This window comes from Chrysochloris asiatica, unplaced genomic scaffold (assembly GCF_000296735.1).
Source record: "Chrysochloris asiatica unplaced genomic scaffold, ChrAsi1.0 scaffold00097, whole genome shotgun sequence".
In the NCBI taxonomy this organism is placed as follows: Eukaryota; Metazoa; Chordata; class Mammalia; order Afrosoricida; family Chrysochloridae; genus Chrysochloris; species Chrysochloris asiatica.
The window spans coordinates 11,001,881-11,022,901 of NW_006408615.1; the positions used below are offsets into that span (position 1 = coordinate 11,001,881).

At 54.3% G+C, this 21,021-nt stretch overlaps 2 protein-coding genes across 2 annotated transcripts in view; one reads left to right on the forward strand and one right to left on the reverse strand.

The window, feature by feature from the left end:
* Positions 1-1,347: 1,347 nt before the first annotated feature.
* Positions 1,348-9,728, forward strand: CHADL (chondroadherin-like). Its single transcript, XM_006866923.1, has 6 exons — positions 1,348-1,355; positions 3,036-3,213; positions 3,632-5,323; positions 5,715-5,881; positions 6,747-6,945; positions 9,564-9,728. Exons 1-6 carry the CDS (start codon positions 1,348-1,350, stop codon positions 9,726-9,728), a joined length of 2,409 nt encoding a protein of 802 aa, XP_006866985.1.
* A 244-nt stretch (positions 9,729-9,972) lies between these two features.
* The window catches only part of L3MBTL2 (l(3)mbt-like 2 (Drosophila)), a 24,208-nt gene continuing 13,159 nt past the window's right edge, over positions 9,973-21,021 (reverse strand). The window contains exons 4-17 of the mRNA XM_006866924.1: positions 18,657-18,780; positions 17,880-17,959; positions 16,409-16,526; positions 15,920-16,054; positions 15,701-15,789; positions 12,858-13,089; positions 12,556-12,632; positions 12,359-12,463; positions 11,866-12,013; positions 11,621-11,703; positions 11,177-11,411; positions 10,687-10,755; positions 10,300-10,416; positions 9,973-10,085 (exon numbers count right to left, since the gene is read on the reverse strand). Coding sequence (XP_006866986.1) covers positions 9,973-10,085; positions 10,300-10,416; positions 10,687-10,755; positions 11,177-11,411; positions 11,621-11,703; positions 11,866-12,013; positions 12,359-12,463; positions 12,556-12,632; positions 12,858-13,089; positions 15,701-15,789; positions 15,920-16,054; positions 16,409-16,526; positions 17,880-17,959; positions 18,657-18,780 — 1,725 coding nt within the window. The remainder of the gene's footprint in view (positions 10,086-10,299; positions 10,417-10,686; positions 10,756-11,176; positions 11,412-11,620; positions 11,704-11,865; positions 12,014-12,358; positions 12,464-12,555; positions 12,633-12,857; positions 13,090-15,700; positions 15,790-15,919; positions 16,055-16,408; positions 16,527-17,879; positions 17,960-18,656; positions 18,781-21,021) is intronic.

The following is a 21,021-nucleotide window of genomic DNA, read 5'->3' on the forward strand; positions in this document are numbered from 1 at the left end:
GACACGCTGCAGAAAAACGAAAATCAGTGATTGCCCCATCCCATCCCACGGAAAGTCCCTGTCGTCACTGAGAGCCACTAAATTTGACTTTTGCATTTGGTCTCAGAATTTAGGTTCCTGCCCTGTTGGGGTTGGTTGGTTTGCCATTCTGTACAGTTTTCAAAATTCTTAAAGGCAAGAGTGAATTTCTGTGGATTTTACTGTTTCTTTAAGAGGCTAACAGGACTGCATATTTACCAAGATCTGGGGCAGGATCACCATTAGAGATGGAAATTACATCCGAAAGCCATTAGAGTTTTAAGTGTTCCAAACATCTAAGAGAGAGGTTAATTACACTGTATAGAGGCTTATGTGGTAACAGTTTTCCTTTCTCTACTTATTTAATTTTGTACCAATGTTTAAAATGAATTGGCTGTTAATTTGAGATAGTTAAAGGTTGTTTGGGGGAGTTTCTTGTCTGTTTTGCTGCATCAAAGTGTTTCAAATTCTGCTGAGATTTTGCTGAAAAAGCACAATGCTGGTAACAGTTCAAGGATCTGGTTGCTCATTCTAGACTATTTTCTCTCTCTCTGAAGCAGTTTAGTATTGAAGGTGGTATAGAAAAACCTGCCCTTCACTGGCTCTTTCTTCCAGGACATTTAAGTCGAAGCTCAGTTGTACTACTGGAGTTCTGTCTGGAGCCACAGATGGAAAATCTGTATTGTTTTTACTGAAACACAGTATGGAATTAACATTAAATAGGAACAAAACAAATCTACATTTAAAGTGCCAAAAAATACAAATGAAAAAGTAAACAACATAAATTCAGGTATACATAGGATAAGCTCTCAACTTGAAGGCAGCTAGCAACAGGACTACTGGTGTGGGGTGGTAGGATCAACACTGGACTGTGGACCACAAGGTTGGTGATTCAAACCCACCATCTGCTCCTTGGAAACCCTATAGAGGGTCACTATGAGTTGGAACCAACTTGACAGCACTTAACAAGATGCCAGGGGCTGGGTGAGGGGGAGCCCCAGCCTAGGACCACATAGAACCTGGGAGGGGGTCCAGGTCACTGAGGTCAGTCAGGCACCTCCCTGCCTTGGGCCAACCACTTTGGCCACCTGGACTAGGACCTCAGACCTGGGCTGCCTTCCTGAGCTAGCACCTGGCAGGAGGCCTGGAACTCTAGCTGCTGCTCCCACCCCCTCCCCGCCCTCCATCACCTCAGCTCCAGGAAACCAGCTGGGACAATGCCTTCCATTCAGCCCTGTCCTCTCTGTCAGACCGAGGGCCTGGAAGGGGGGCTCTGGTGGCAGCAGTTCCCTTGTGCTGTGCCATAGGCTGGGCTGGCAGTGAAGCGGCATGGAGGGGTGAGTCTGGGGCCTGGGACTGGAAGGGGTGCTAAGAGCAGCTGAGTGGACCGGCAGGCAAGCCCCTGCAACCTCACTGTGATTCTAATTGCTGGGGAACTGGGGCTTTGGGCCCTGATGGCTTGCACTTCTCCAACGTCTCCCCGTCTGGGTTTTCATCTCATGTTTGATTTTTCTGAGAAGCATGTTCTTTATGGGTGTTCTTGTTCACTTTATAGGCCTGTCTGTTGTTTGGCTGGAAGGTGATGTCTAGGAATGGAAGGGGCTGCTCCTATGGGCTCCCAGGGACCAGTCATCTGGGGGCTTATCTGAGAGCTCAGCAGCCCTGAGTCCTGGATGCTTGTCCCTTCAGGGATCTATCCCCACGGCCCCCTCCCTGGCTGCCTTGAGCACTACCCTTTACCACAGGCTCTGGAGAAGGCCACCAGCCCAAAGCAAGGGACCCTGAGACCCAAAGGACACCGGAAACAGTGACAATCAAACGAGCAGAGATGAGGGAGTCCCCAAGAGTGGGGGCTCAGTGCAGGGTCAGGAAAGTTCTCTTAGAGACCTTTCTGGACAGAAGGAAGAGCTGAAGTTAGGTGACACAGGGAGCTTGAGGAGACAGCTCCGATAAAGCTATGTGTTTGGAGGAAGAACTGCGCGGTGACCGGAGATTTCTAGCTGGGAACATCAGGAGTCGGAACTTTTCACCAAAGGCCATGGGGGGAGGGGCTCTTTGGCTGATGGGTGGTAAATGAAACACGGGAGACCAGGGGAGTCCTGGTGGCCGTGGTCACCCTGCAAGAAGTGATGGTTGGTGGCCGTGGTTGTGACACAGAAGGATCAAATGGAGGAATGGACAGGTAGCGGGGTGGAGGTTTGGGTGGATAGATAGATGGATAGTTGGGTGGAAGCGTGGATGGATGGATGGTTGGATGAAAGAATGAATGGGTAGAAGAATGGACAAACCAACAGATAAATGGATGAGTCAATGCATGGGTAGGTGGATGTAAGGGTGATAGGTAGATGGATGAATAGATGAATGGATGAGTGGATAAACAGATAGATGCTTGAATGGATACATGGGTGGCTTGGATGTGTGGCTGGATAAGTGGATGAATTAGCTTAAAGTGCAGTCCCAACCCCTTTTCCTCAGTTCCCCTTGTCCCTGTTCAGGCCAATTGGGTGGTGCTCAGATGAGGGGAGAACCCAGAGAAATAAACAAGGAGCAGAGGTGTGAGCCACCTGGCCACTCTTGTCAGTGTGACTCAGAACAGTCATGAAGGCTTGTTCAGGGAGCTCTGGCCCCAGACCAGGGCCTTCTTTCCCACTGCCATGCTGTCTCCTCGAGGTGGGCGCTGGGCCCACATCATTTAGGAATGGCTGCTTCGGGGCCTGGCCATATCCCATGCTCTGAGCCCCAGCATCATTCCTATACTCAGCAAGTCTTTACTGAACCACTTGGCTCATGGTCAAAGAATGCGCCTGGTGGCCTTTATGAGCCTCAGTTTCTTCAAGTGTGAAACAGGGTTACTATCAGAATTGCCACCGCTCAGGGGTGTGACAGGCCTCCCTAGGCCAAAGGAGGTTGATGTCTGAGGGATGTTGGAGACAGAAGTGACACTGTGGCTGTGGCTTTGTGAGTAGAGATTGTGGGGCCCTGTTCCTGTGGACAACTGACCGTCCTCCTTCTCCCAGGCCCCAGAGCTTCACTCGGTTCTCTTTGCTGCTGCTGTTTCCACTGCTGCTGCCGCTGGGCCCAGGCTGGCCCACTGCTGCTCAGAGCTGCCCGTGGATCTGTGTCTGTGACAACTCCAGGTGGCATGTTGCCTGCCAGCACCAGAACCTCACCGAGGTGCCAGACACCATTCCCGAGGTCAGTGGGGCAGGGAGCATGGGCCTGGTACATCAGCGATCACATCTGTAAAGTGGGTAATCATAGTAACCAGTAACAGGAGAAAATCTGTTCCACGTTCTGACTGGAACAAGTCAGTGAATTCATCAGAGTCTCTGTGGCAGGGTAAGAAGTGGTCTCTGCCCTATGGACTCCTCATGAGCTGGTGAGGGACAGAAGAGAGGTCACCAGGCAGTGATCATCCAATGTGGGGAGAGAGGAAGGCTTCCTGGAGGAGATGTCAGGGAAGCTGAGATCAGCAGGGTGAATAGAAATGAGCTAAAGGTGAGGGCGAGGGGGCGGAGTGTACCAGGTGTGAGAACTTGTGTATGCCACGGTCTGACCTGAGTCGGGCCGCAGGTTGTGGTTACTGTGTCCTTCAGCTTTCTCCTCCCTCCAGCTGACCCAGTGGCTGGACCTCCAGGGTAACATGCTGAAGGTGATCCCCCCAGCTGCCTTCCAGGCTGTGCCCCACCTGACACATCTGGACCTGCGCCATTGTCAAGTGGAGCTGGTGGCTGAGGGCGCCTTCCGTGGTCTGGGTCGCCTGCTGCTCCTCAACCTAGCCTCTAACCGCCTGAGCACGCTGCCCCAGGAAGCGCTGGATGGACTGGGCTCCCTGCAGCGGCTGGAGCTAGAGGGGAATCTGCTGGAGGAGCTGCGTCCAGGCACGTTTGGGGCCCTGGGGGCCCTGACCTCTCTGAACCTGGCCCACAATGCTCTGGTTTACCTGCCGTCCATGGCCTTCCAGGGACTACTGCAGGTCCGCTGGCTGCAGCTAGCCCACAATGCGATCAGTGTGCTGGCCCCTGAGGCCCTGGCCGGTCTGCCTGCCTTGCACAGGCTCAGCATGCATCACAATGAGCTGCAGGCTCTTCCGGGGCCAGCCCTATCCCAGGCTCAGAGTCTGGTGCGTCTGGAACTGGGCCACAACCCCCTAACCTACGTGGGTGAGGAGGACGCGCTGATGCTGCCTGGCCTGCGGGAACTGCTGATGGACCACGGGGCGCTGCAGGCCCTGGACCCAAGGGCCTTTGCTCGCTGTCCACGCCTACGAACCCTCGACCTCCGCAGGAACCAGCTGGAAACACTGCCCCCGTTGCAGGGTCTGGGCCAGTTGCGCCGGTTACGGCTGCAGGGGAACCCATTGTGGTGTGGCTGCCAAGCCTGGCCGCTGTTTGAGTGGCTGGCGCGAACCCGCGTGCAGGCTGGTGGCACCTGCGGGGGACCCCGGCAGCTTCGTGGGGAGGCACTGGATGCTTTGAGGCCCTCGGCCCTGCGATGCCTGGGGGATGATGCAGAGGAGGAAGCGGAGGAGCTGGCAGCCCGGCCCCGAGCCCCCACACGTGCTCCCCAGGAGGATGAGAGGGCAGCCCAACCTTGCCCTACAGTGTGTGCATGTGCCTCCGAATCCCAGCACAGTAGCTGTGAAGGCCGCGGCCTGCGGGCTGTGCCCAGTGGCTTCCCCAACAATACCCAGCTCCTGGACCTACGGAGGAATCACTTCCCCTTGGTGCCTGGAGGGGCCTTCCCTGGCCTGGACTACCTGGTGTCCCTGTACCTGCAACACTGCCACATCACTGAGCTGGAAGCAGGCGCCTTGGCAGGCCTGGGTCGCCTGGTCTACCTCTATCTTGCTGATAACCAGCTCTCGGGGCTCAGCTCGGCTGCCCTGGAAGGGGCCACCCACCTTGGGTATCTGTATCTGGAACGTAACCACTTCTTGCAGGTGCCGGGGGCTGCCCTGCACGTCCTGCCCAGCCTCGTCTCCCTGCACCTGCAGGACAATGCCGTGGAGAGCCTGGCGCCAGGAGACCTGGTGGGAGCTCGGGCCTTGCGCTGGCTCTACCTGAGTGGGAACCGCATCACCCATGTGTCCCCGGGGTCGCTGGGCCCAGCCCAGGAGCTGGAGAAGTTGTACCTGGATGGGAACCAGCTGAGAGAGGTGCCCACCAGGGCCTTGGCTGGGCTGCTTGTCCTGGCAGAGCTGCAACTCTCAGGAAATCCGCTCAGGATTCTGCACGAGGGGGCCTTCCGGCCTGTGGTCCAGTCACTGAAGCTGCTCTTCCTCAATGGCAGTGGCCTGGAGCAGGTAGGAAAGGTGTGGGCACCCAAGGTTACATGGCTTCCCTTTTGTTGGCAGGCCTGTGGTACTGGGTATCCGAGACCCAGCCAAACCCAGTACCTCAGGGCAAGAGGTCAGCTGGGGAGGGGGCACTGTGGTCATGGAGAGGTCCATGGGGCTGCTGCTGTTTGCACACATGGCGGCCTGGCTGGTTCCCCCAACAAGCTTTGCATTCTGCAGGTAGACAGGAGTTTCAGCAGAGCAGACAGAGCCATGCACTGGGTGTCTGGGTAACTTTGGCATCCCAGTGCGGCCCCAACCTCCCTTGGGTTCTCTAGCTGTCCCTCGGCTGGGGCAGCAGGGGGCAGGGCCAGCCTGGTGGGAGCTCCACCCAGGCTGTGATATGTGCCTTTTGCAGGTTTCTCCCCGAGCCTTCGAGGGTCTTGGTCCCAGGCTTCAGAGCCTGCACTTACAGCAGAACCGGCTGCAAGCCCTGCCGGCCCTGCCCAAGCTCACTCAGCTTCAGCACATTGACCTCAGCGGCAACCCCTTCCGCTGTGACTGCCAACTGCTCCCGCTGCACAGGTGGGTGCTCCCGAGCTGGACCCTCCACCCAAAGTGCCGTCATGCCTCATCAGCTGGCCTAGCAGTTTGGGTACTGGGGGTCCTACCAGAGCTGGGATGATCTGCCCTTCTCTGAGTTGAGTACCTGGTCTGGCAAGCATGGTATCTAATTATCATCCCTAGAGAGCAACAAGACTCCCAAGTCAGGCTGACCCACACTCAGCTCCCAGCTCTGTGATTTGGTAGTTGGCCAACATTCAGCAAGTCACCATACTTGTCTGCGTGATTCCTCGTCTGCAAAAAGCAGATGGTTGCTGTCAGAATGGCTAGTTGTCATTGAGCGGGCTCTCATGTGGTGACCCATATCCAACAGAGTCTAATGTGCCCGGTTTGGCACCACCTTCACCATTATTGGTATGTTTGAACCATTGTGACCACTTCCAACCTAGGGGGCTCTCCTGCCAGCTTTATACTGAGTAATAGTCTTGTCATCCCTAAGGTTTTCATTGGCTGAGTTTTGGAAGCGCATCACCAGGTCTTTATTCATAGAAACGTGTCTACCACAGGTGACCCTGCTGATGTTTGACACACTGGTGCCCAAAGCTTTAGCATCACAGCAACACAGATACATACCACCCATGTGACAAGCTGACAGGTGGAACAATGTAGCTAGTTAGCATGTATACGCTCATCTCAACAGTGCTAGAAACTTACTATTATCATTACTCTTACTGACCCCTGAACAGACGGAGGCTGTATTTTGGTGCTACTTGCTAAGGGTCACATGACTGGCTGCAGAGCCCGAATTCTCCTTAGCTCCTGCTCCCATCTGCTAGAAAAAGCGCCAGCCAGCTGGCTCTGCTGGTCACCAGTTCTCTCTCCTCAGGTGGCTCACAGGGCTGAACATTAAGGTGGGGGCCACCTGTGCAGTGCCCCCCAGTGCCCGCGGCCAGAGAGTGAAGGCTGCCATGGCTGCCTTTGAAGCCTGTCCTGGCTGGGCTGCTGGGAAGGCCAAGCGGACACCGGTGCCTCGGCCCAGTACCAGGAGAGCACCCACCAAGGGGAGACGCCAGGGCATCCATAAGGTTGGCAATGGGACTGGGGGGCTTGGTGGGTGACTCCAGTTGCCAAAGCCCCTGGGGTAGTAAGGGTCTAATTTCTCTGGATTCATGTGGTTCATCTGTCCCTCTTATCTCCATCCCTGGGGTAAGCCCAGGGGTTAATGTGCTGGACTGCAAAGTCAGTATTTCAAGGTCGGAGGTTCAAGCTCATCAGTTGCTCCTTGGAAATCCTAAACAGGGTCACTATGGGTTGGGACCAACTCAATGGCACTTAACAACCACAACCCTATACAGGGTCGCTGAGTCAGAACCAACTCAAGGGCACGTATTTTATCCCAGGGAGTCCTGGTGTGGTGCTGCCGGTTAATGCACTAGACTGCAAGGTCAGTGGTTCAAGCTTACCAACTCCTCATTGGAAACCCTATATATGGTCGCTGAGTCGAAACAGACTCAACAGCACTGAACAGTAAGCAGTTTTATCCTGAGGAGCCCCTGGTGACACAGGGGTTAAATGTTTGGCTTCAAGTAGGTAGACCAGTGGTGCAAAGCCACCAGTCACTTCTGCAGAATACAGCTTTACTAACACTGTGGAGCAGTTCTACTGTCCTATAGGGGGCTGAATCAGAATAGACTTGATGGCCCTTTTGTTGTTCTGAGGCAGGAACCTTTTGAATAAACCTCAGCATGGCCAGATCCTGTCCATAAATTCGATCTTTTCTGGGTCACTGTTGAGTCAGCAGTGTCCTGTCCTAACCACAGGGCCCAGCTCCTGCCTGGGGTCACATGCGGGTGTATTAGTCCATTCCTGAGCACATCTCAGCTGAAGGTTGGACCCCACTTGGGCCAGTCCATCAGCTGGTCATACCCATTCATATCCAGGAACCTCAACTGTAGCCACAAAATCCATCCCAGCACATCAGGTAAGGGTGGGTGGGATACAGGGCTCTTCCCCATGGAAATCACTGCTGTATGGGAAAGCCTGCGAGGTAGAGGGGCCTGTCTGAAGTGAGAGGCTGGTCCTCGGAGGGAAAGCAAGTGGGTGCTGGGAAGGTGAGGCCAGGGCTCTACTTCTCCCTCCCTCAGTATTTTGAAGATTTGAGGTTCCTTGGGGAAGGAGGTTGGGAGCCCAAGCAGACAGTACAATGGTCACCTGCTCATGGCCCCTTTTCTGCTGGGCCTTGTGCTCCACAGCAGCCTGCTCTCGGACTTAAGGGGGAAGGCCCCGACCCTTCACACATAGTAAGGCAGCTACGGAAGGAACTGTAGCTCAGACCAGGTCTGACAAGGTCCTGAGTCCCAATGTCCCAGATGCTGAAGGACACACAGGGCTTTGGTGGGATGCTCACTTTGCTGAAGGTACAATGCTGGGCTTCATCTGCCTCTCTGCCTTGAGGCCCCAACGTCTAGCATGTGCTCAGGTGTGGATCAACCACAAAGTGGACTCCTGGTGTGGCGCTATCAGATAAGCACAGGACTGCAAACCACAAGGCAGTTCAAACCCATCAGCTGCTCCTTGGAAACCCTACATAGGGTCTTTATGAATCGGAACAGACTCGATGGCACTTAACAAGGGACACAAAAAACACAGACTCCAACTGTGGGGAACTCTCAGGTGCTGATGACATTTGTTCTTACTGCTCTGAGCACATTTCATGTGTTACCACACTTAACCTTCAGTTGGAGTGAGTAAGGTCCCATCTCGTCTGACAAGCAGTTAGGTGGTCTGGGGAAGCCAGTCCAGGGCTGGAGCCCAGCAAACTCACCGTCCTGTCCTGCTCAGCTGTCCTTCCCACAAGGCTCTTGTGCTCATGGCACCTCTGTTGTTGTTAAGTGTCGTTAAGTTGGTTCTGACCCATAACGACCCTGTATAGAGTTCCCAAGAAGCAGCTGTTAAGTTTGAACCACCAACTTGTGATCCAGTGCTTATCTTACAGAACCACATCAGGACTCCCATGATGCCTGAGTACTGCTTCATTCAGGACAAAGGCACCAAGTGCCAAGATGGCATTGAAGACATTACCCAGGAGCCCTCAGTCAGAACCGCAGGGGAGTCTGGGATGATGATGTTCTCTAGCTGGGCACATCACCAGGAAAAGCAAGCACTCTGAGCAGGTGGTAGAGCCAAAGCTTAAAGCCAGGCTGTCTCCTTCCCAATCTCCTGCCACCGCCAGCATCATCACTGCCATCTTGAAGCTGGTGTGGCTGTGAGCCTGCGTGTGCACGAGATGGGGTTAGGGAGGCACAGTCCCAGCCACTGTGTTAGCACTCTCTGGGCTGCACCAATAACAGGTCTCTTTCTGGGCCTGGTTTTTGCACCACATGGACTACCTGGTGCTTTTGGCAAGGGAACTAGAGAGGAGGGGACCGAGGGGTTACTGATAGACTGAGAAACAGAAAAGCAGCTAGTTCTGACAGAATTAGCAGACAGTGCATGGAGAGGAGCAGACCACTCCCCTACTTCAGGACTCTCTGATCCCATTAGTGGGGAGGAGGGCAGTAGAAATGACCAGTCCTCCACAGCCAGGTCCCATTACAGGGTAGACTCCGTGTGCCCTGGTAGAGTGTGCAGAACCATTGCCCAGCAGTCTGCCCCATCACACAGCCCAGGGGACAAGTGTTCTCCCCACCCACATTCCTTCTAGGCAGCAGGAGTCTGTGCTCTGGCCCTCCAGGGTGCCCCCGAGATGCAGAGCACCATGCGGGAGGGAGGTGGGGGACAAGGTGGCGTCCATCACAGTCCCCAGAGAGCAGAGCTGCCCCGGGGCCTTTATTACACACACAGCACACACTGTCCCCTCTCCCTGTGAAAGGGCGGAAGCACACAGCCTCCAGGCCCACGTACTTTAAGCTTCGGAAACTCCAGCTGGAGACACGTGTGGGGGCTCAGCCACGTGGGACTCCATTAAAGTGGGCAGAGTCGAGGGGGCGTGTCAAGGGAAGCCAGGTTTACCCTTTAGGGCCTGGGGCCCCAGCTTCGGGCAGAATTTCTGCAAAATAGCTTCGTCTACAAACTCCAGTGGGCAGAGGGTGGTGTCAGTCTGTGGCGGAAGGTCAGTCGCCTGTCTCCTGCTTGATGTCCTCAACAGGGACAGGCAACTCGGGACCCTTAGCCTTGTGGGGTGCAGCCGTGTCCAGGTGCTCCTCCTTCACCCGCATGGTGACGACTCCAAAAGAAAGGGGGGCAGGAGGAGAGGGTGAGTGAGGTGGAGTTCTGGAGCCCCTCACCCTCCTCTCAGCCACCAGCGGAGCACCCTTAACCACACTCAGTAAGCTACCCACCCTGCCAAACACTAGAAAAGCCCTCCACCACAAGCTGACTCTCCTTTCTGTGCCCAGGTGGGGAAGACCCGGCACCTCATCTGAATGCAGGCAGCCCACGCTCACCAGGATCCGGCTCAGCCAAGGTCTCTCTGGTAGCCTGCGGCTCCGCCTCCAACTGCGCCTTCTTGGAACCCTGCCTCAGGGGCCGCGGCTTGGTGGGCGCTATTCTTTTCCCTTTGAATAAAAATGGGAGTCACATCCAGCATCAGACTTGTACGTGAGGACCCCAGAGGCCTAGAGACACGTGCTCTTGGCAAGGTTCATAAAGACACGGAGGCTTTGAGAGGCGCTTTCACATCGGGCACTAGTAACACCCGCTTCCCACTCAGACCCTCGGATCTGTGGCAGGACCCCTCGCAGGCACTCCACAGCCCACACCATCAGCACGCTCTCCTGTGAGGTGGGTGCCTCACACCAGCCTGGCTGCTTCGAAGCATCACTTACTTTTCTTCCCAAACGGTTTCCTTTTCTTCTTCGTGGCCTCTTTGGCCTTAAGAGGTGTGGTCGACTCAGCTGTTCAAAGAGGAAATGAAATAAGAGTTCTGGGTGGGCACAGGATACAGCAACATCTGAGACTCCCCCCCGCCCCCCAAGGTTTCTCCCAGAAGGGAAGCCAGATTGGACAACAGGGCCAGGTGGGGCTGCGGGGGGAGGCTGGAGGACAGTTGTCCCTTCTTCCCACCCTTGTCACTAGGGCTCCCAGAGGGTCTGGGTGTTTTACCAGGGTGCACAGGGGCACGGTCAGGACAGAGGGGAAGACAGGAGTCAGAGTGGGGGGTGAAGAGAGAGTGCTCGCGTCTCTTAGGAGTGGGCCAGGAGGCTTGAGGATGTCATACCAAGGTCACAGGTGGGCCGGGACAGTGGGGAGGTGGTTGTTGGAAGAAGGGAAGAGAAAGGAGAGCAGACAGCTCCTGAGGGTGGTCAGAGCTCAAACCTGTGGCCACAGGGGGCTGCAGCTGGTAGCCGGTGAGCTCACACCAGCCCACGGGATAGATGTCCGGGGACTCACAGTCCACCCACTGGTCATACTCGTTGTCCCAGCCGTCAAAGTGGATGCTGAGGAGCCGATGTACCACCTGCTTCACGGTGGCCACACAGATGAGCCGTGGCTCCATCAGGTCCACGGCCTCCAGCTTCATGCCCACCCTGAAGCCGTGGTTGGGGCAATCCTGGGGGAGGGGAGGCAGCTGCTGAGCTGGCTGGCTCTTGGCCCAGCAGGCAGACCTGGGGCGGGCTACAAGGGAACTGAGCCCCTCCCCAGACACTGAGGAGCAGCAGTGAGTCTGTGCTGTGCCTGGTGGGGCTGGTCTCAGAGAAGGCGCTGGACCACAGCCCTGAGGCCGCTCCTACCTGCCACTACTCCACCCTGTCCCCTCACCATGTTAAAGAGTCTTGATGGGGCTGCTTTGGACTTGGTCTTTTCCAAGTAGGCCTCCCAGTTGAAAGTCTGTCCCTCGTACCCTGGGAGAGCAAAAATTCAGACACTGAGCAAGACGAGGGGAACTCCCAGGGGCCAATACAGCTTGGGCATGACTTGGCCTGAGTTCAGCCAGCAGCCTCTTCCTCAGACCTGCAGTCCCTGGTGGTATGGGATATTCACAGATCACTAAGCCACACACTGACCTTTAGGGGGCGTGAGCTCAATGTCATTCTTCTGACAGAAGGTGGCTGGGAAGATGGCGTGGGAGGAGGCGTGGTAGCAGAACCAGTCCGAGCCATCCGTGGAAGGGCCTCCGTCCACACACATCATCAGGTAGCCGTCGAGAAGCACCTGGATGTGGGGTTGGGGGGTTGGGATGGATAATCAACACTGGACTGGGCACTGCCCTTAGACCAGTCCCCAGGGGTGAGCAGACTCATGGATGGATGAACAGGGTGGTCCACAGCTCTCAGGCTGCGGCAATCATGAGGAGGACTGAGTGGTCAGCTGAGCTGGGGCTTGAGGCCAGGCCAGTATTCAAAGGGAAGGCCCTGGTGAGGGGACAGGGTGGGACCATGTGACAAAGGACCAGCCAGGTGTTTAGTAACCAGGACCAGGCCTGTGAGCACTCGGAGCCGCCTGTGAGGGAGCGGGGGTGGTGGAAAGCCCGCTAAGGTGGAGCCAATTTGGGCTCACCTTGCAGATGGTCGCCACGCAGATGTTGCCCAGATTCAGGGGGTCAATGGCCTCCAGTTTCATGCCCTCCTCAAACCAGCCACCTTCCGTATAGACAGCTCGGACCTCGAGAGAATGAATGGGCAACTGGGGAATCACTGGGCAGGCCAGGCATAGCTTGTAGCCCAGGGAACAAAGATCTCGGGGCTGGGCCTCACCTTCTTGAAGAGGTAAGGAACGGCATCGCAGTAGATTTTCCGGAAGGTGGGATGGTGGGCCATGTCGCTGCGCCTCTCTTTTAGGGTGATGGGAGTGGGGAAGAGAAGGAATTTGAAGGAAGCTAACAGAGCTATCTCCAGGTCTACCCCAGAAGTGAGGGGCTGGTCAGCCCTCGGCAAGGCTGCCCTGGAGACCCAGATTCTCCTGTGGTACGGGAGACAGGTGGGGGCTGTGGTGGACCACGGAATCCCCATCTCCCTGCTGGCATGGGCATGGGTACAGGAGGTGGAGTCCTACCAACCTGACATCTTGATGCCGTGGCCAACGCGCCGTGACCAGCCCACCGGGTGGATGAGGGGGCTCCACATGTGGCACCAGAAGTCATCGTCACTGTCACCATCCTCATAGAGGAGCCGCAGGCGGCCCCCGATGACCGTGTCTACCACGGCCATGCGCGTCCGTGACACCTGGGACTTGTCCACCACCTCTAGCCTCATGCCCTGTCGGAAAGGGTACTTCATGCTCTCTGCCATCTGCAAAGACACCAGGACACACACTGCTGGTCATGGGAGCCCTCCTACGTCTGAGAGTCCTGGGAAGAATGGACAGGTATATGTGGTGGTCACTCCAAAGACGAAAACAGGAAGTGGGCAGGTCGTGCTCTCTGGGGAGGTGGGTTTCGAGGGCAGAACTCAAAACACGGGTACCACCTGCCAGCCCCCAAATGCCACAAAGACGATTGGATGAGAATGAGGACGCCCATTTCACACTAAAGAAACTAAGGTGACCCCCGGCCACTGCCTAGTGTCCAATCTGCTTTGGCCTCCTGGCCACCTCTGCTGATGGCACAGACAGAATACACGTCTGTCTGTCTGCTTCCAGCTCTGACCAGATGGGCCATGAAGCAGGGCGAGTGCAGGACAAAAGGTCTTTTTTGTTTGGTGACTGCAGCAGAGACTGACTGAGCTGGTGAGCTCTGGAGGGGTCCCAGTCATGCACACTGCTGACTGGGAGAGCCAGTCACCTGTCTCGGAACGAGGTGACCAGGTGACTGAGCACACCTGGACAAGAAGCATCTCAGAGGCCACAAAGCAGCCAACAGGAAAAGCTGAGCCCCAAGCCAAACAGAAGCAGCCTTGGTGGCACAGTGGTTAAAAGCGCTGCTGTTAACCGAAAGGCTGGCAGTTCAAATCTAGCAGGCCCTTCCAAGGAGAAAAGATCTTGTGACCTGCTCCCACAAAGACTGCAGTGTAGGAAACATTACAGACAGTTCTACTCTGTCACGAGGTTGTGACGAGTCAGAATGGACTCATTGGTACCTAACAACAAAATGAGATAGGTCCTTCAACTAAGACACATCCTCACAGCAGGGTCCTATCCCCATGTCACGAGGCCTCATTTAGGAGACAAGGCAGGAGGCTGAGGCCTGCTCAGGGCTCCTCCGGCCACCTCACCCATCTAGTCACCCATCTAGCCCTTCCTCTGCGTCCCCTACCTCACTGCCCACAACCCAATACCAGGTAATCCCGCATATCTGTTTATGGTTACACACACAAGAACACTGTACGTGCAGAAAACTGAGCTTGGCCTGTTTCTACATCCTCACCCCAAGCGCAGAACTAGGCACACAGTCGGTGCTCAGTTAATGCTTTTTCCTGAATAAATGCGCAACCAGCCCTGGTCATTCACACACAACAGTTTAGTAAGCAGGTCATTTTGTAAGAAAGAACTAAAGAGCATGTTTGGATTGGAGACACCTCCACAACCCCACCCTCCCATCCCCCTGAATTAACAGAGGGGGCACCGGGCAGGTCAGCAGACTCCATGTCCTTCCTTGGGAAAGGCCTGTCCTGTCCTGGTACCCTCCCCTAAGCATCACCTCCACAGCGACCATCCTTGGGACCATCCCTGGCCCCCATCCCATCTCATCCCTTGCCCTGGCCGTGGCTAGCAGTCTTCTGCTCCTGTGTACAGGTCAGTGTATTCCACCCAGAATTCAGCTCCTGTTCAGGTGAGCAGGAAAGAACCCCCCTGATACTCTGACTGGTCAGCACCGTCCACTCTCATCCGGCTTCATTTCAGACAAAGACAGCACTACAGCTGTCAACTGTCCATGGCATTATGAGAAGCAGCTTCTGATTTTGTGGAGACTATGAGGAGTGTAGTGGTTATGAATCGGGCTGCAAACCTCAAAGTCAGCAGTTCGAAACCAGCTGTTCCGCGGGAGCAACATGAGGCTTTCTGCTCCTGTCAAGATTTATAGCCTCGGAAACCCTGTACAGGGCCGCTATGAGTCAGAACTGACTCCACGGCACATAACCACCACCACCACCACCTTTTTTTTGAGATATAAGAAATTAAGTAGGCAAGCAGAGCTTAGAGGGACCAAGACAGACGAGCCAAGAGTAGGAAAGATCCTTTGGCCCTGGTGTTCCTGAACCATGAAGCTCCTAGAACCAGGGAGAAACTGATGGTAAGATATGGAATACTGGACCCACAAATGCTGACAGGAGACAAGGATCTCTCTCCAGAGCCCACAAAGAGAAAGCCCTCCCCTAAAGCCAGCACTTCGAATTTGGACTTTTCCTGAAGTGTGAGAGAACAAATTTCTGTTTGTCAATGGCACCTACTTGTAGGGTTTCTGTGATCTCAGCACCAGAGAACTAAGACACCAGGGGAGGGAGAGATGAGTAGGTGGAGCATAGGACATTTTTACAGCAGTGAAACCATTCTGTAGGACCTGGTCATGGACACATGACAAGTAAGCATCTGTCAGAACCCACAGGACTAAACAACACAAAAAGTGAACCCTAATGTGAACTATGAACTTAACCATCAATACTGGTTCATCAGTTGTAGCCAACGTGGCATAGGAACACAAGATGCTAACAGGAAAAATGACGGACGACCAGGGGTGAGAGAGGGAGCCCGGTTCTTCCTGTACAATTTCTCTGTCAAACTAACTAAAAGTCAAACCTGTTGCTGTCAGATAATTCCAACTCGTGGTAACGCCATGTGCTACAGAACAGAAGTGTTTCAGGGTTTGTTTTCTTGGCTGAAAAATAGTCTATTACAATGAGAAAGAAGAAAAGCAGAGGGGCAGGAGGGAGGCAAGTTAGGAGCCCATAGGGCTCCCTGTCAGACCTTGATATGGAAATCCACGGGGAGGGTCCTGGAGCCCACCAGCCGCTTCATGAGGTAGCCCTTCCAATCGGTGAATTTGGCATGGATGGCTGCGGAGACAGGGGGAGGCCTGATTACAAACGGACACCACTCCCAGTCAGCCAGCAAGGGAGGACAGACCACCTCATCTCACCAAGACAATCTACAACTTGGATCTACCAACCAGTTTCATCAACTCACTTCGTGGAGGCACTAGGATCTTGCTGTTGATGGCACACCAGCCAATGGGGTGGACGTCCACAGTCCCTAAGTTACACCAGAAGTCATGGCTGGCATCATTTTCAAAGCCTTCATACCGAAGCAGGACCCGATACCCTGAGAGGAAGGAAAAGGGCCCCAGTGAGGGGAAGGGCACACTCAGAGGCCTTCTAGCTTCTCTAGTCTCATCTGGCCTTCTGCTGCCTGCTCCAAGGATTCCTTCAAGGAGACTGGGTCTCTTAGTCTCCACCACAGCCATAGCAAAAGCATGCCACTTACTCACAATCTGTTACTGCACTGTGGTGACAGCTCATCACTCCTGGAATAAATGGGTGTTTCTAAGCATGCTAACCTCTGTGGTCCCTGCCCAGACAGGCTGGGTGGGAGCAAGGACGGACACTCCAGTAGCTTTAAGCCAGTTTCTGCTCACCCAACTAGGCGTTCCTCTGGAGACATGCCAGGGAAGCTCACCTGCAGCCTGGATGACCGAGGCGATCCAGTACACCCGGCTGGGGAGCACTGCGTCACTGTTGAGCACCTCCACCTTCATCCCTTTCATGACATCCTCCCACTGGTCATAGAGCGGCACCTGTGGTGGATCGAGATCAGCAGTGGGAGAGTTCGTGGGCTAGCAGCCAAAATGGCCAACCTCCCCGCCTAGTCAGTCACGACTTCCTCTAGCTGAGCACCCCACATGTTCACATCACCTTGGGGGTGCTAACTGGGGTGGGGTTACAGTCCTGAGTTCTGATCTTTATAGGACCAGAGACTCAGCTACTAGCAGTATGAACCTGGCTACATGGGAGACCAGTGCCTTGGTCTCCCATATAGCCCTAACACTTGGATGCTCTCAGCACAAAGTCCACCTTCTTCTGTCCTCACAGTCCTCATCTAACAGTGCCACCAAGACACCCGGCACTTGACTACTCACACATTACCACTGCAGGCATGCTCTTCCTCCACCCAGCTCTATCAACAGGCATGCTACCCCAATGGGCTCCTCACCCCCCACTTTGCTGCCATTGGTACCTGGATTCTTCTAAGCAGAAGTCCCCTCTGTCACGCTAAGCCCTGGCTCAAGTGAATCAGATAGCCCATCCCATGCCCTGGCTACCGAGGTGGGTTCTCACTGAGCCTAGAAGCAGTTAATAGAAAGGCCAGCACAGGGAAACAGGCTCTCAACAGTCACACATAGAATGTCAATGTTAACGCAGGAGACTGCCAAGACCCTCAGGGAATTCAGGGCCTGAAGGGTGTCTCCACCAGGAAAGTCCTCCACCTTCATTAGCAGCTCAAAAGAAGACTAGGAGTCAGCCAGTCAGGTTCAGGGCCAGTTCAGAAAGGTGTTGGCTTTCAGGAACCACAGGCCTCCTCCCAAACCCCCCTGGGCTTAAGAAATTAGTTTGAAAGACAAAGAGAGAGCATTCAGTGCATCCTGAGAGCTTGCAGCAGTGCAGTCTCCAAAGGGCAGCCAAGAAATCCTTCCAAGTTGAGCCCAGCCCTCCAGGGCCTCACCTTTGGGTGTTTTCACTGCTAAGGGCTCAGAGAGGTCTTAGCAGAAGTATCTGCACCTGCACGTCATGGGATCCAGACCCAAAGTGAAGCCCCAGACTTAAAATGGAGGGAGGAGGAGGAAGGGGCCTTCTGGATTGGAAGGACCCAGAGATCAACAAACACAAAGTTCCCTGATACAAACAAGCAAAGGAGGGGTCTCCATAAAACAGCAGCAGCAGCAGAAAGTCCTCCATAAATGTGTGCGTCAGGACATTCTGGAAATGTGGGCCATAAAGGTCAAATGGAGCTAGAGCCAATGGTGAGCCCACTCCAGCCAGACCTCCCACTGCGCAGCCTACAGTGGGCAAGTTGGGCTGAGGACCACAACCTGCTGCTGTCCCATTCCCTGCACTCCCACCCCTAACTGCCAGGGTCTCCAGGGACTCACGTGTTTAAAGCAGCTGACAGGAGCAGCCTTGTAACTGTGATCCTTCAGGAACTTGCCCCAGTCGAAACCCAAGACCAGAGCTGCAGAGGAGGGAGAGGAGAGCAGAGGGTGGAGCACAGTGGCCACTCTAGGAGCCAGGGACACTGCAAGGCCTGCAGAGCTAGGGCCCTTCCCCAGCCCAGCTTTCTCATTCCAAGGCTTCCGTACCTGCCCCACCTGCGGCCATCAGGACCAATGACCCCAGAACCTAACTAAAGGCTGCAGGAAGCAGCCATGGAGGGAACATCCAGAGTGAAGTTTCTCACCCTTCTTCCCCCAAAGAAAAAGTAAAACTCAGGCCCTAGAGCTTAAATTCCTGAACCTCCCATTGGCCACACCCATTCTGACCTGGTGGGAGGTGTGCTCCTGAGGCCCCGCCACCCACCACCAAGAGGCTCAATTCAACCAGGAGAGCAGAGACTTAACTAGCTTAGAAACTGCTATACATGTCAGAGAGAGTGACCCCTTTCCTTTTCCACCCCTCCTCCTCCCCCTCTTCAGACCAGCCTTGCTGCCCCACAGAGACACAATAAGCAGAGACAGAGAGCAGCAATTCTGGCCTTTTTAACCATCAGGGGCAATTGAAGGGTGTTTGAAGAGGTTCTCTGGGGGAAGCGGCCATCCACATGAGGCTGGGTCAGGGCACTTTCTAGACCCCACACCGGCCATGGTTTCCCTCCCTAGAGCCTCAGGACAGCCCCCTGGCAGCTTACTGGGAACTGCCCTCTGTGGTCTTACCATCTTGCCCAGTTGGTGTCCCATCTGCCAGCTGTCCGGTCCCCTGGGAGTGCAGGAAGGCTCCAATCTTGGCTGACCAAGCGGCCTTGTGCAGGACTTTAGCTTTCTTGGTGGGCGGTTTCCCCTGCAGAGAAGAAGAGAACGCGGGCACGTGCAGCCTATGGCCAAGAATGAATGTGGGAACTTGACCTACACCTATGTAAGCAGTAGCCCAAAAGAGGGAACAAATCTTCCCAGCGAGGATCATTCCCACCCCCTCCGCACACAGAGAGGACAAGGATGGGCAACTTGGATATTGGCTACCCAGAATGGGGTTGCTAGAGCGGCAAGAAGTGACTGGCTTACAAGCTTTCAAGAGGGAACCTAGATCCAGAGGGCATGGAGGAAGGTAGAATCCCCACTGAGTAGTATCCATTCTGTCTAGTAGGGGCTGATGAAAGGAGATGCGGACAGGTCTCTTGTGATATAATAGTGAATAATTGTTATCAGAACTGATTGTGAGGGCTGGAAATGTAAAGGTAGATGTTTTGTGGCAAAGGGAGGGGAATGATTAACTTTGCAGTCTAGGAACGGAGGTCCCTGGGACCATCAAGGGAGAAGAGTGGAGAATGGAACCCTACCCAAAGAAGCAGTGATGCCAGGAATGGAGGCAGAGAGGATGACGTGGGGAGATGGAGCTGCTGGGGACTTTGAACCTGAAGAGGAAGAGGGGCTGTGTGTGGATGACAGGTCAGCGGGGGGCAGGCTAGCAGGGTATAAACCCTTTGGTTGGTGGATGATGCACGGAAGGGATTGTAACCATGGCAAGGAAACGATATACGACAGAATCAATGTGAAGCTAATGTCCTCCCATGTAAACTATCACATAATTTACAGTAAAGCATTAAAAAAAAGAGAATGAATGTGGGGCTGGGCTGAACTGCCCAGCTTTACACTCTGGAGGCATCAGCTTCTTCAAGTGTAAATTGGGATGATGACAGTAACAATGCTTGTCTCAGATGGGGGTTCACAGGACCTTCCCTTCTCTGAAGCCTTCTCCTACCGCTTCATTCTAATCTACCTCTTCCTGCCAGTGCTCCTCCTACAGATCCAGGCAGAGTCTAGAAGCTTCCTGAACTGGCAGAAGTCTTGTATCATATAATATTTTAGAGAGGGGAGGATTGCAGCTTGCACCAGATGCTCACAGGGGGCCGCTTCCAAAGCAGAGAGCTACTGATCATTTAAGTGCTGACAAGAAAGGCCCAAGAATTCCGTACAGATTGCTGCTGGATGCCATGAAGTCCATTCTGACTCCCAGTGACCCTCTGGGATGTAGTGGGACTGCACCTTGGGGTTTTCTGGGCAGTCATCTTTACAGAAGCAGGTTGCCAGCTCCTTCCCCCGTGGAGTCTCTTGGTGGGTATGAACTGCCAATCTTCTGGCACTTAACTGTTACATCACGAGATTCACTGTTGCTCTGAGCCACTGAGTTCATTCTGTCTCCAAGTGATGCTACAGGACAGTGTAGAACCGTAGGACAAGCACTGGATTGCTAACATCAAGGTTGGCAGTTCAAACCCACCAGCCACTGCTAAGAAACCCTACACAGAAACCAACTCATTGGCACCTAACAACAACAATCTTACAGGGAGTCTTGGTGTGATACTCTAGGATAAGTAATGGACTGCTAACCACATGGCTGGCAGTTCAAACCCACCAGTCACAACTCAGAAACCCTACCCGGGGTCACTGTGAGTCGACGGCACTTAACTAAACACCTATCTTTACAGGGGCAGGTTACCAGGTCTTCTCTCCCAGTGCATAAAGCATCACCAGGGCTCCTACCACAAAGTTGTGAAGGAGAAATGTGGGCTTAAGCCCCAAAGAGACTTGGGGTCAAATATTAGCAGGACAGCTTTTAGTTGCATACCCTTGAACAAGTGATTACGGTTCTTGAGCCTGTATAGTGGAGATCTTTTCAAAGTCAATCTATATCGGAGATGGCTCAGAAGACTGAATGTGGGTGCCAGACCGTAAGCAGGTACCCCATTGTTACCACAAGGCCTTGGTGGCACTGTGGGCTAGGTGGTATTGGGCTGCTAGTTGTATGGTGTGTGGTCCAAGACCACCAGCTGCTCGGCAGAAGAAAGATGAGGCTGTCTGCTCCCATACATACTTTCAGTCTTGGAAATAGAGGGTTGCTATGAGTTGGAACCAACTCCATGGCACATCACCACCACCATGACCATGAGCTGCAGAACTCGATGGCAGTGGGGCTTCTTAGTTTGTCGTGACTACAAGCTCTCTGTCAGCACTCATCTGTTAGTCTTAGTTTATCATGACTACAAGCTCTCTGTCAGCACTCATCTGTTAGTCTTAGTTTATC